The sequence below is a fragment of the Struthio camelus genome, chromosome 1 (genome assembly GCF_040807025.1).
Source record: "Struthio camelus isolate bStrCam1 chromosome 1, bStrCam1.hap1, whole genome shotgun sequence".
In the NCBI taxonomy this organism is placed as follows: Eukaryota; Metazoa; Chordata; class Aves; order Struthioniformes; family Struthionidae; genus Struthio; species Struthio camelus.
In genome coordinates this window covers 7,791,258-7,805,060 of record NC_090942.1, presented here as the reverse complement: position 1 = coordinate 7,805,060, position 13,803 = coordinate 7,791,258, and the positions used below count along the sequence as shown (strand labels likewise).

The 13,803-nt window shown below is 45.1% G+C and overlaps 1 protein-coding gene across 1 annotated transcript in view; it reads left to right on the top strand.

Annotated features, from left to right (window-relative positions):
* LOC104149403 (uncharacterized) overlaps positions 1 to 13,803 on the top strand; it is a 17,107-nt gene extending 3,304 nt beyond the window's left edge. Inside the window, exons 4-5 of the mRNA XM_068931180.1 lie at positions 4,062 to 4,175; positions 13,585 to 13,803. Coding sequence (XP_068787281.1) covers positions 4,062 to 4,175; positions 13,585 to 13,803 — 333 coding nt within the window. The remainder of the gene's footprint in view (positions 1 to 4,061; positions 4,176 to 13,584) is intronic.

The window sequence follows — 13,803 nt, the reverse complement described above, 5'->3', positions numbered from 1 at the left end:
AAAAGCTGAATTGAAAATTCTGTCCTTATTTTCGCATTCCAATAGATGGCACCAATTCTCTTTCTAGATCATCAGCAGCAGAACAGGTCAGGAGCTCCAGGATACCATAAATGTTTTAAAACACAGGCATCTCTGCCCTTTTCTTTTGCTCTCTCTGAGTGTGAAATTTGGACCAAGAAGGCAGCAGACTGAGAAAATGTCTGAAGCTCTGGGAACGTGGCACTACTGCCAAATACAGTCATGTCAGGAAAACACGGGCGGATCAACAAGTGATCATGACCAAGGGCTGGGAGCAGGGGAGAAAGCTTTGCTTTTGCCTAAGGATGGTCAAAAGTAAAAGTGGGACTATTTTAGGGACTTACTGACAAGGAATCAGAGACCCAGGGAGAGAAGAGAAAAAATCATGGGAATTCCAGGCCAGATGGAGAAGTCTTGGACAGACAAGGAGGGCTGACAGGGCTCCTTGTCCAGGCGAGAGTGGTGGTTTGTCAAGTGCAACGTACCCCCCTGGACTGGAGCGAATCCTTAACGCTTCGGTGGATAGGGAGATCTGCAGTGCTTCTTTATAGCTGTAACAGGAAATCAAGCCAGAACGGAGCTGAGGCAGCCTCTATGCTGAAACACTGTGGCAAAGTGGAAAGAGAAAAAATGTCTAGTAAATAACATTCTTTTCTTTATCCTGAAGTGCACCCTTGTCCAGCATCAGAAGAGAACAGTGTCTATGGTTCTGTATTATCATGCAGGCCACGGTGAGAGAAGACCCAGGCTCCCATCACAAATTTTAACACACAGATAAAGGAAACATTTCTTCCTGACTAGTAAAGAGATGGTCGAAGCCACAGTATGTGGGTGGAAACACAACATATGCTTGACATCATTTTAAAAGGCGTACCTCTCAACTAAAGCCTGCAGCCAAAGGGATTTTGGCACTCAGTTCTTCATGAATTTTAGTTGGAACTGGTCATTTAAATGCTCTTTAAAATCCCCTATTAATATTTTTATATGTAAATGCCCCACATTTTGTTTTTATCACAAATGTCTATGATATTTGGTTCAAGGACCCTCTGTGATTTTACAAGCTGCTTGTCTACCAACTGTGAAAATACCACTTCTGATGGGCTGTAAATGCACACATCTCTGTTTCCCTTGTTCACACAGTGTACGATCATAGTGAAGTGTGCTGCACTGACATTTTTGATAGGATGATGCAAAGACCGTGTCTGGTGCTACAAACCACTAAGAGAACAATTACAATGACATGGAGGTAACAACAATGCAGAGTTTCCAAAGAGAGACCCCCAGGTCACACCCACGGTCTCCCTTACGGTTTTTCTGGGGCATCTTTTGACCTCTAGAAGCCGTGAGCACTCAGCAGTACTCCCCAGGTGTACCTAGGAACGCACCTCCTGCAAGGAGACTTGATGTGCTGAATTTTCACCCATATTCACCATTTCTACTGGGAAGCCACTTGCATTTCAGTTGTAAACTCTCATTGTCAAGCCTTGCAACTCACCATTTTTTTCTCTCAGTGTGCAGGTGGGTTTTTTTGTTTTGTGGCGTTTTCTAGACTATCCGCGATGCAGTAATCTTACTGGGCCTTGACACATCGGGAAAGCATGTGAACTGTTAAACTGCAAGCCCCGTGGGGCAAAACCCACCTTGAGGAGCCCATCTTCAAAGGGGGGATTGTAGTGGCTGTTGCAGAACATGTAATAAAAAGGTCTTAAGTGCTGCAAATCACCTCATGAGCCAGCTAGATTTCAGACTATGGCTGAAATATCAGAAATATCTGAGGCTGTAGTTTTGTACAGTGTTTAAGCCTGCATAAGATAGCACTGCCATTGAAAGAAGTGCTAGTAGAGGTATATCAATGGCCAGATTAGAGAGAACCAGATCAGATAATTTAACCTGGATCCATTTTTACCCAGATCAGTTTCCCTCGTGCTGGCTCACTGCATGCTCACACAAACTTTTGTAGATGACTGTGAAGAAGTGGTTTTGGGCAGAGAGAAAGAAGGAATGATTCATACTGGTTTATGCCAACATAAACTCTGCGTGAAGCTTCAGCCTAAGTGTTTGGGAACCTTGAATCCCAATGCAATAAATCAATTGTAGAGAAAGAAGGACCCAATGGGATCAAATGATGATCATCACTTGGATTTAGATGTGCATCTGCCTTGTAGACCACACTGGGGTACCCAAGATCTCAGTGACGGCCCTGGCAGCTTGACATATCTGCCCTGCCTTCCAGGAGCAGCGTGGGTGCGTGGGTATCTCTGCCCTACCCAGTGGCCAAATATACAGCACTTGCCCTCTGCCAGGCATGCTGGAAGTCCACAGCCTGTCATTGCGCTGTCACTGAGACACTGGTGAGTACTAGGAAGAATCTGGTTTGCAAGAAAGAAAAGAAGAGGAGAATTTTTCCAGAGGCTATTCAAGCTGGTAAACACAGACTTGTGAAATTTTCACAACCTCCTTTGCAGACAGCTGAGGGCGCTCAGCACTTCTCCAACGAAGTGGGTAATTTGCCGGTTTGAGTCCTAAGACGCAACACTGAAATATACTGATGCCTGAATCAAAGATAATGTCGCTAGTGAACAAAGCCTGGCCAGGGACTTAATTTCTAACACTGCTAAAAAGCACAGTGAAGATATAAAAGGCCTATAGCTCATTAAGTAGCTGCTTGCGTGCTTCAGTATAAGCATACATTTGATGTCTCAGTTTTAATGGCACCTTAAAAGAATTCTTCAACCACAGATTTCCCCTTATGAAGCAGCAGGATTTTATTTGTTTATTACAGTTTCAAGTATCTCCATGCACCAGAGAAAGAAGTTAGGCTAACATACCTGGATACTTATATTCTGACTATCATCTTGCACTTTTTTCCCACCGTGGTGTTGTCCTTGCCTTTGAGATCTGCTTCTCGCCATGAGACAGCCTTGGCCACAATCACCATCTATATCTGTCTCAAATTAGCAGGAAAAGGACCTCTTTTGTGGCAGGTTCTGTGATGTGGGTATGTCTGTCCAGTTCTGGAAAGAGACACCCTGAACTCATTTCACATGGACCATATTACATTATTGTTTTTCAGTTTTTTAATAAAAATGAATTGTTTCTCATTTAGCTCCTATTAATTTCTATAGCTTATTAGGCTTCTTAAAGTCTCTCTTTGATTTTCATTTATTCTGCACTACTTATTAGGAAACCCTTAATTCATTAGTGCTTATGAAGCTCCTTAGAATGTGCAAAACTGTTTCTGAGTTGTTAACCGTTATTATTACTGGTGGTGGTATGAAAAAAAATCAGGTGCGTTTTTCTGAGATACACTCAATACATGCACTTATTTAAGACAAATACTGCTACTTAGGCCTGCTTAGCCGGATACCTCATATCTTCAAGAAGAAAGATTTGTCTGATATAGTGGCAGTGATTTCTGTACCTGTTTCAGCTCTAAAGGGACATCTTGACTTAGAAAGTTAGAAAGATTTTTATGTCCACCTCTGCCGGGTGCCATGTCTTTCATCCACAGAGACTTTGATTTTGGTTTTCAAGCACTGGTAGTTAAATTAAAGCACCTATTCTCTTATTTGCAATTCCAGCTGACAATGGGCCCCTAGTTTGTCCCTCTTAACTATCTCTATGCGTGCTGAGTTCCCTCATGCAGAAAGAAATCGCCTCAGTTTAGGGGTCTTGTATGAAAATGTGGCCCTAGCAGTCCTTCCTAATGCGAGCTGTGCAGTCTCATGGCACGTGAAGCTCATTTGCAACATGTTAGTGCCTCACCGCACAGCCCGGCAGCACAGCTGCCATCCGCTTTCTCCACACAAGACTGTACCTGTGTATTGAAGGCAGAGACATGGGTGCTTGCAGAAAGCAGGTCCAGTTTCCTGATGAGATACAAAGACTGATATCCAGGTGTCAAACTTTTGGTTGAATACTGTCTATGCCAATCAGATTTGTGGGAATTAGTTTCTCAAGGGATAGCCTTTGTGTGTCCTTGGTAGCAAGTTATCCCTCTCAGGTGTCTCCTGCGTAATATATTGTCCGTCTTTGGCCTCCAGGTGCCTTGGGCAGCATCTTACCTATCTGATCCAGAGGGGTATCGGAAGCCGTGCTCCTCTGTTCAGTACCCTACAAGCGTGATGCGTGAGCACTGTGGGAAGCTAGAACACAAGGTAAAGGCATTTTCCCCCCTCTACTGGCCTCTCCGCTTCTCTCTCTGATTCTGATATTCTCCTTTCAGCCAGGGCCAGACGCAGGTGGGGTTAATGGCTGGAGGGTCCGTAACCAGACATCCTCAGCCCCTCCGCGGGAGCCAGCCTGCACTTCCCGACCTCGGCAGTGCTAAGGGCCAGACAGCGAGGCGATGGATGCCGCAGGCAGCCACCGCTGTAAATGCACGCTGTTTTCAAAAGCAAGAGCCTGGCAAGGAGAACAAAGTAGATGAGTGAGCAGACTTCATATTCGGGTTTACAAGTAAATCAATTATTATCATAGCTGCAATAAACTAGTTACAGACAGGAGAGCTAGCTAATGTTATAGAAAGCCTGCTATTAAAAATGGTGTTTCTAGACGTGCTGAGGACAGAGAAAAAAACTATGAAAAGCTCTTATTAACCCACAGCTTGCAATGTCAAAGCTGATGCTTGTTTTATACATGTTTTATTTTTTCCCCATTCTTCACTGGCTTGTTCCCCTGCCTTCTTATCTAAAGAAATATTGTTTTCTTTGGTTAGGTTGTTCGAGGTTATTCTGTACAGGGGGTAGACATGTGGTCATTTCTGTTAGCTGAGCACCTCTGAGGTGAGCAGAGTTGTACAGGACGTGATGGAGAGCAGAACTGAGCGCTGGCAGCTTCTTTGCACTCATCCCTGTGGTGCTCACTGTTTCACTTGCAGCTGTTCTCAAAATTTTAATCTCTCTTCTTTCCCCCGGGTGCCTGATTCTTCTGCAGCAGCATAGAGCTGGCTCCCAGTGGGCAGGGATGGAGGGTACGAGGGAGAGGTGGGACCTGCCCCCAACTCTGTAGGCTGCAAAGAGAGAGAAGTTAGGCTTCCATGTTTGATAGCATAACACCACGGGTTCTGTCTATTAAAGAAGGGTTATTGATGCAAGAGATGCTGAGAAGAGAAGGAAAAGTAACGATTTGTAGGGAACTTCTCTTGCTGAGGGGTTTTGATAGTGGGTTGAGATATTGTTAGTATATTATTTTTATCTTATGATTTTGTTGATATTTAAGATGTTAAGAGATAGGGCCCAAATGACAGACTTTCTATCCAGGTCTCACTGCTTTGGTTTGGCCTATTCTTCCCCAGGAATGGGGCCTACGACAAAATCTGAATCAAGCCTGGGTTCAAACATCACTAAGATCTGGCACTGTTCACAATAGGGGTTTGGTCTGGGGGATCAGTTTTCCTTGCAGTTTTTCTATATTGCAGCACACTGTAGGATCTGGGCCTTCTCTCATGTCATGTACCGAGCTATTCATGGCCAGTTCTGACTTCTGAAAGAACTTCTCCTTGCCTCAAAAAGCTTTCCTCTGAAAAGCTCCCCTCTGTTTATAGGGTCTGCTCTAGAAGGGCATTTAGCACAAAACCTCTTTAAAAGCCTCAGTGGCTCCTATTCAAGGCCACGGGTGGATGCTAGCACAGCCGGTGCTGGAGTCCCAGTTGGACACCAGGGATTTTGGCAGCTGTAGTGTGTCCCAGAGCAGAGAGATCATACAGAAGGATGCTGTGGGGTCCTGGAGGATTTTTGCGTAGGAAGTGTAAACTGTGACTAGACTTCTTAGGAGTCATTTTCTCTGCTTTATTCTTTGGAAACAAGGGGTCTTTGAAAACAAGGATTTCAGGCCTGCTGAGAATTCAGCCAATAAAGTACACTTTAGGATTGAGGGGAGAAGATTGCTTTTAAGAGTGAGAGCTGGGCTAATAAATCATTCTGGTTTTGTAACTGATTTTGTCTCTAAGTGCTTCAGTGCAATATCCAAGTACTAAACCTCAAAGAGCTTCCTCAATTGCAGCCAGCTCACATAAAGGTATCATTTGCACGGAGCCATTATCACAGAACACCCCATCCTTGAACCCAGGAAATGGAGAAGAATATGTTGAGTGAAGGCAACTAGAGGAATTTGAAGAGGAGAAAACTTCAGTGAGAATGATTTTTCACAGATTAACGTACTTCATGGGCCACTTAGACTACAGAGGACTGAACTGCTCTGGAAGCGGACACTGTTTTTACCTTGTTCCTTTGCCTGCCTCTTCCATTTTTCAGCACTTGTTCACCACTAGGCTCAGGGAGGCGAAATCAATAGCGTTCCAACATTAATAATTGAGCAAAGCAGGCAGCCAGCTGAGTAAACCTCATCTCATTTGAAATCAGAGCAGTCACTTCCTAGCTTGAGCTAACATATCTGAGAAACAGGTGGAGAGGTGGAAAATGGAATAAAAACACCACAATCAAAAAAGCCAAACTACCTGCTCCCTCTGTGCTGTGCTGTCACAGGTCTCACCAGAAGAGTGGCAGAAGTGAATGAAGACTGCTCTCTTGAATCATTCGGTAGAAGGATGCACCCTGGCAGAGAGGTCCGAAAGCATCGTTCGGCTATAGGAATGAACTCCCCAGGGGTCTGAGTGCTGTATCTAGGTTTCATCTTAAAGTTTAAATGATGCACTGATAATATAAAGTACATGAAGAAGAAAAGAGCCAGACAAATAATAGTTTTTAAGCCAGGGAGTAAAAAAATAGAAGGCAATAAACACCTGTGACAAATGAGAGACACACTGCTGGAGGCGTTTCTGGAAGGCACTAGGATACCCTAGGAAGGCCAGGTGAGAACCCGACTAGGATATAGTGTTCCACAGCATCGCCTCACCGAAAGGCTGCCACCTCCAGAAAGGGCTACAAAAGCCTTCTAACGCCACTGGTAAGATCACGCAGTGGCTAAGGAACAGGGTTTCCTAATCCCAGGGAGCCTTTGGGAAAGTGTACAGCATGAGGTCACTTCAGATTGTTATGCCGTGTGGCATTTGCAGTTTACATACAGAGGTTCCTCACACGGTGCGCGCTTTGAAAGTGCTGGGTTTGGGATTTTCTAGACGAAACTCACTTAAGAATATTGAGAACAGGGGGCTTCTCTGAGGTTTGTTTTGTTGTTTTAATGGAAGAGATTGTCTATCAATGCAGTTACCAGCAAAGCCATGAATCGTATCTGAGATAACTGGGTATAGGAAGCAAAGAAATCCAGTGGGAATTAATGCCCAGATGTCAGCAATCTGCAAGATACATGATAACACCAGTGCAGAGCCATTGGACACGAAGCACAATGTAAAGATTTCCTCTCTTTTCTGGGATCTCTAGGGATCCTTCTGCAGAGCATCCAGGAGAAGCACTCTGAATCCTAAGTAGTGTGAGAAGGCAAACAGCTTGATTTAAGGGTGTTCGGATATTGCTGAGGGATGGGAGCATCCATCAGGACAGTGTCGTGGGAAGGCGCTGGCACTCGCCATTTCAGAGATCTTGGATACCATGTTCAGGGCAAGCCATGTAATGCACTGAAGCAATTGCTCCATGGAGGATTATGTGTCATTTCTAGAAGAAATAAGAATCAAGAAAACCTCTGCACTGGACTGTGAAGGAATCCCGTTAATGTATATCAGAGCCTCCTTTAAAGGAAAAACATAGGCTGCAATTGTGGACCCAGTTTGTGGTACTGGATGATGCCCATCAGGGTGACTTTCAGAGAAGCCCAGCCAATGCAGCCTTTCAGCAGGGTGGAGTTTGCAGCCTTTCTCCTAAACAGCAGAGCAAGATCAAAGCCTTTCATTTCCACTGCTTAGTCTGTTTTTTTATAAATTTTTAATGGCCTGCAGCATAACAAGAACTGCAGCATGAACAGATCATGATTTTCAGATGCAGACAAAATCAAAGCTTCTTCAGACAGGGCCCATCTGCATCTCCTGTCCCAGGCTCATCTTTCCCCATTGGCTTTCCATGCAGCAGGTAGCAGCAAGTCTGCATCCAGAAAAAGCTTAGCAGAGCCAGGAGAGACCCAGGAGGTGATTAACTCACCTTCAGACAGCATAGAGGGCCACCAGTGACCTGAAGTTTCTGTACAGAGAGTTTAGCTAATTGTGCAGACAACTTGCCATCGGGACTGGGTTTTTTGGAATGCAATGAGAAGCAGTTTGTCAAACATGCCTTTAAATATGTCAGCAAGGGAGCAGCCACGCAGCTTTCTGCTGTAGCAAGCACCGTTGGCCTCATGAACTCTGCCCAGCACCCTGGAGAGCCAAAGTGACCCTGGCAAAGGCCACCATAATGGAAGAGAAGCTCCAACCATGAAGTCCAATATTTGAAGGACTATCTATGACAGATGGGAGGACAAGAAGAAAGAAAGGAAGAGTAAAGGCTTGCCCGTCCTTGATAACCCAGTCAGATGCATGCGGGCTGGAAGTGTATGGCTGGAAGGAAATATAAGGCCATATAACACGTTTCAGCTGATAAAGGTTAGGGGAGAAGAACTTCTACCTGGGCAGAGTGAGTCTTCTCAGGGAATTTCCCTGGACTTCTTTTCAAAGCTCTGTCTCCTCCATTGTGACCTGTGAGGTATTTGTTTGCTTTGGCTTTTCTTTGATTTTCCTTCTCTTCCTTTTTTTGGTCTTTCAGTTCTTGTCTGTTTTGTTTCTGAAAGAATGACATCCTGGCCCCTAACATTTCTGCAGGCAACACACGCATTCCATGAAGCTCTGTGTTACTAAGGAGAAAAAAAAAATGTTCCTCATAATTACAGATGATTTGATCATTCCAGCATTTCCACCTCTTCCCAGAAGCTTTATTATCATAATTAATTTCTCTGGCACCTATTCACCGCTCTAGGCGTTTTCTCAAACTTTTGAACACACGGTTCGTAATTCTGAAAGCTTTACTGCTGTTTTTCTTTTCCTCAATTTGCTAGTTATAAATTCTTTGCTAGCAGTCTTTCCTATGACAAACCAGATAATCTATATTCATCTGTTCTCCATTACTGTAGGATTGTGACACCCCAGAATCTCTGCTTGTCCACACCACTATGATAAAAGGAAACTGCATTACCCTCAGTTTACAAATGGGAATCTGGGATACCTTAAGACTAAGACTCATATTTTTGAATATTTGGCCTTCGGTGATTTGCTCAAGGTGTCACAGGAAACCAGTGGCAGAAAAGGGAATCACACACTGGTGTCCCAAGTCCATGTCCCTAACAGTTGAGCCAGCCTGATTCTACTGTCTTTCAATACTTTTTTTGCCTTTCTTAAAACCTGCTGCCAGCTCCAGGCCATTCATCACTTTCTCAAATGCCTATAAGATGAACCAAGAAGGACGTGATTTTAAGAACGAAGGATCCTCACAGGGAATCGTGTTCTGGATATCAGACAGGAAAAGATCTCTTGCTTAAGAGAAATCTGAGCTCTGATCTAAACTGTGGAGTGTGAATCAAACCTGCATACGATAGCACTTTTCTGTAGAAAATTTCTTGAATTTCAGAGGGAGAAGGAGAGATAGTCTCAAATAAAGTTGTGTTTTAACAGCTAACTCAACTAGTTTGGTTAACGTTGCCAAACAGCACCTGAATCAAACGTCAGACTTCAATCTATGCAAACCTTGGCCAAACCTTGCTACTATTAATTTGGCTTTCAGCACAACCAGAGCACTACTGAAATGCAAATCTAGCTAGGTGGGTGAACCGTTCTCCATATACCCCCAGGGTCCTGGCATGGGCAGCTTTCCCTGGTGTCAGAGAGCAGGGTCCTCCAGCTCGGCCTCACAAATCCTGCGGTGTTTTAGTGTGAGGAAGTGGTGAGCAATGTGGCTGGCTCTCCTGACTCCCGAGATAGTCATGGGAGAAGAGCAGTCACCGTGCCCATCGCTCCTATACTTGCCAGACTCCAGCCCATCGCTCCAGCTTGCCAGACTTACACATTGTGACTGGTAGTACATAACACAGTCCAAAATATTTTGAGTTCAGCTACTGCAAATATAGCTTCACATATGAACGGGGCCAGAGCTCAAGAAAAAAGCATTTGCCTTATATTCATTCATTGAGCTATACATCTGTGTCACTCTGTGCCTCTATCAGCAAACATATTACCAGCAAATGTTATCTGTGCAACACAAAGTCTTAAAAAGCTCTAATGGCACTAGAAACATGCCACATTTGGGACCTTAGTCACAGAAGTATTTTCCTTTCTCTACAAGAGAGCCTTAATAAAGTAAAACTGCTTTTCCCCGGCAGCAGCTCCCTCCCTGGCTGCCTGGGGGCTGTGGCTCCCCAGGGCGAGCTCACCCACCCGGCCAGCCTCCACCCACGAGAGCAAAAGAGTCTGGCCACTTGTTGCCAAAGCACGTTGGGAGGAAAGTGCCTGGACTGAGGAGAAGAGAGGTATTCTGCACAACAGTGTTTCTTTGTTGCAAATACAGGAGCCAAATTTAATGCAAGGATACAAAGCTGACCCTGGGGTGAAAGACATAACTGAGTCTCTTCAGAGGCTGCCCTCCCACCCCAGAGCCAAGCCCAGCGAATCTTTGAAGCATTTACATTCAAAAGTGAGTGAGAGCAAAAGCACCCTCACAAATCATTCCAGCTAGAGAATAAAACAGCTGAAGCAGCAAAGGGTGGTTAATGGGGGGTTGCACAGCAGATATTGCTACAGGACAACTTCTCCATTACAGTTTCCATCCCGATTTACAAATAAGACTTTTATCAACACAATAATAGTCACAGAAGAGCAAATCAAGCTTAAAGCTGAGTGGAAGAAATCACATTGTGGGGGCTGTTCACAGCAACGTTTTCCTTTTTTTAACCAATTAAAAAAGAAGTTAACACCTGTGCCTGCTTCGCTATGCCATTTTTCAAGTTTGCAGTCGTTCTCAGGGGAATCAAAGTGACAGATTTATGTAAAGCTGCAATTTGGATCTTTTTCTTGCCCTGGAGCAAGGCTTTTATCCAAGGTTCTTCTACTCACCCTTCATAAGGGGAAGGTGAAGAGGAGGAGTGCATCACACTAGAAAAGGCAAAGAAAAAAATATTTCGCAGCTGTTCCTAGCAGCTGGGATAAACTCAGTCAGAACTGAGATTAACATACATCTCCGTGAAAGAGAGTTTCTTCCTTCCCTCCTTCTCTCCCCTATGGTTACGTTATCACCTATGCAGCAGACAAGGCTCTGAGCCTATCTCCTGCAATGGGGTGGCCACCCAGGTAATTTATTTGGACTGTCTACGTCGCAAAAGCTCCTACTAGGATTTCAGCCTCCCGCAAGACCTTGAGCTGTGCCTGTACCCAGCTCCAGCAAGCTTCTGTGCACCTGGCTTTTTAGAGGGGCATCTGCATAAGACAGCTCTTCTTTTAACTGTGGCAGTAGCCAGCCCTTTCCTGGAGAAATGGCCTGTAAGGCTCTTGGTCCTTTCTGCTCTTCTACCTGGAGATGGCAACAGCAGAGATCTTTCCTGGTGCCTCAGCAAGTGCTATATACACACCCACACAAACTGACTCCCACTTATGTTTATTTATAATAGTAAATCTTTGATACCACAATAATGTCTGGTGTTTCCCAAGCATCCTGCCTTAGCTCAGGGTGGTGAATCCTCAGCAGCAGTTTGGACCGTGCCCTTCTAGAGAGCAGTAATAGTTTACCTTCACTGCTCAGCATGCTAACATCATTAAATCCTCTATCCTTATATCATTAAGGATACCTTTTGGTTCCCAGACCTCATCCTTCCAGTCAATCTCCTTGTCCATCCCCACCTTTCAGCCAGAGATGAAGGTCTTGTGCTTACTCTAGGAACACAATCTTTGCTCATGCTGCTGCTGGACTCTGTAGCCTTCGCCGGCTCTCAAGCTAACTACCGCTGCCTTAGACAAGTGTCGTTAAGCCCTGGAGTCATGGCCAGGGCAAAGCTGCCTTGGGCTTGACATAAGACTTCATGCCAGCCTGCTTTATGCATGTAAAGGCACTGATCTAGTGTATGGCAGGGTAGCAGTCAACCTCACCTGTTGGGCTGCCAAATTGCGTGGACGTGTTTTGGTCAGCCATGGCTGCTTCGGAGGTAGAGGGATTTCCTGCTTGGAAATGCTGACGACATGCAGGAGCACCTCCTTGACAAGGACATCAAGCATGGGTAGGAGGAGGACCAGCAAAGCTTCCCACCAGCAGCGCAACCCTCACAACCGGTGTCCAGGTGAATCCCTCACTCACGGTAGAGACTTTGTGCTCTTGCTTTGCCCACCCACCTCCTAGGGGAAGAAATTCCTTGAGCTCTAAGCTGGGTGGGCAGTTTAGCTCAGCAGAGGGCTACCTGACAGCTGAGAGAGGAGGGAGCAATCCTCCTGTGAGGGAGCAAGCTCTGAGCCAGTTGCACAACCATGGCCACGCACTTGCGTCAGCTTACTGAGTTAAGCATAATTTTTTTTTTTTTATCCACTGCCGAGGACAATTTCTAAAATCCAAATAAACCTCCTATATAATGGCAGGAGGAATGTGCTTCTCTGCCAACTGCTCTACAACCACTGTGTCTTTGTCAAGGACCTGGGAACCCATATTGAAACGCACGGCTTGAAGAGCGAGGCATAGAAAAACAGAGCACTAATGGAGCTGGAGCCTTGAGTTACTTTGTGAGGGTTGTCTTAATGGTTTGGTGCTTTCTGTCATGCAAAAGGTTGTGACAAAGTGATAGGCATTTAGCAAAGAGGAATAAGAAAGACAAACATGTGAAAGCATTTGGTTACGAGGAATGATTTGGCTAAATTGCAATGAAGGGAGAGTGTCTGTACATGCACGTGGGTGTTTTTATGAAACATGAGACATGTCCACAAATATTTAAGCAATCTCAGTAGCAGTTAAAGAGAGAAACTCATTTCCAGAATGATTCTGGTGGCTGGGGAATAAATGGTTCTTGGGGAGCAGGCAGTTTTCAGGCACATGTTGGTGAACAGTGGTTTGCTTGGCTAATGCACAATGGGAAGGCTACGAGACCTCATGGTGAGAGGGACAGCTTATAAACCTAGCTCAAAACCTAAACCAAGGGGCAGAGAGGCAGAGCGCAGCACGCAAGCACAGCCCAGCTTTTTGGAAGGATGAGAGGCCATGCAAGCCGGCCCCTGTGAGACTCCTGGAGCAAACCCGTTTTTACAGAAGGGCTGATAGCTCATATGGGAAAATGCAGTGCCAGGTGCCTTAAGCTGTACTTCTTAAATCAACGGCTACTTAAAAGAATAGCTTAATATTCTGATTTTCCTTTCCTTTTTCCCTTTTTGTCCCTATTTCAATAGTTTCCTTCCACTGTAAAATGTTCAGTCGTCCCTCAAGTTCAATTCCACACTTCTTCATTCCTTCATTTGCTTCTTCTTTGCCTTAAATTTCCCTTCAGCAACTACTTCCTTTGCTGCTTCTTCTCTCCTACCCTGAGTCTTTTTTTCTCTGCCTTTTCCCCTCTGTCTCTGATTTTCTGTGTCTGCTTCATGCCTATTCCCTTGTTCTCTGTACCTTTATCTGTACTGTCGGATGTCTCCACGGTAATCTGTGCTGCTTTGCCCCCTGTTTCTTGCAGGTCTCCCCCTCTAGATGTACAAGCACACCTGTACACGCTGTACACCTCCACCCAGAGCCGCAAGGCTGGGACCAAACCCAAAGGAGAGAACTTGAACTTCAATGGGATTCAGCCCCCAAATCTGGGGATTCTTGGGTGCTGAATGAGACCGACGAGGATGGTGGGCAGCAGCATCCCTTAGCGCGCTCCTGGAAAAAATTCAGATACTTCACTGATTAG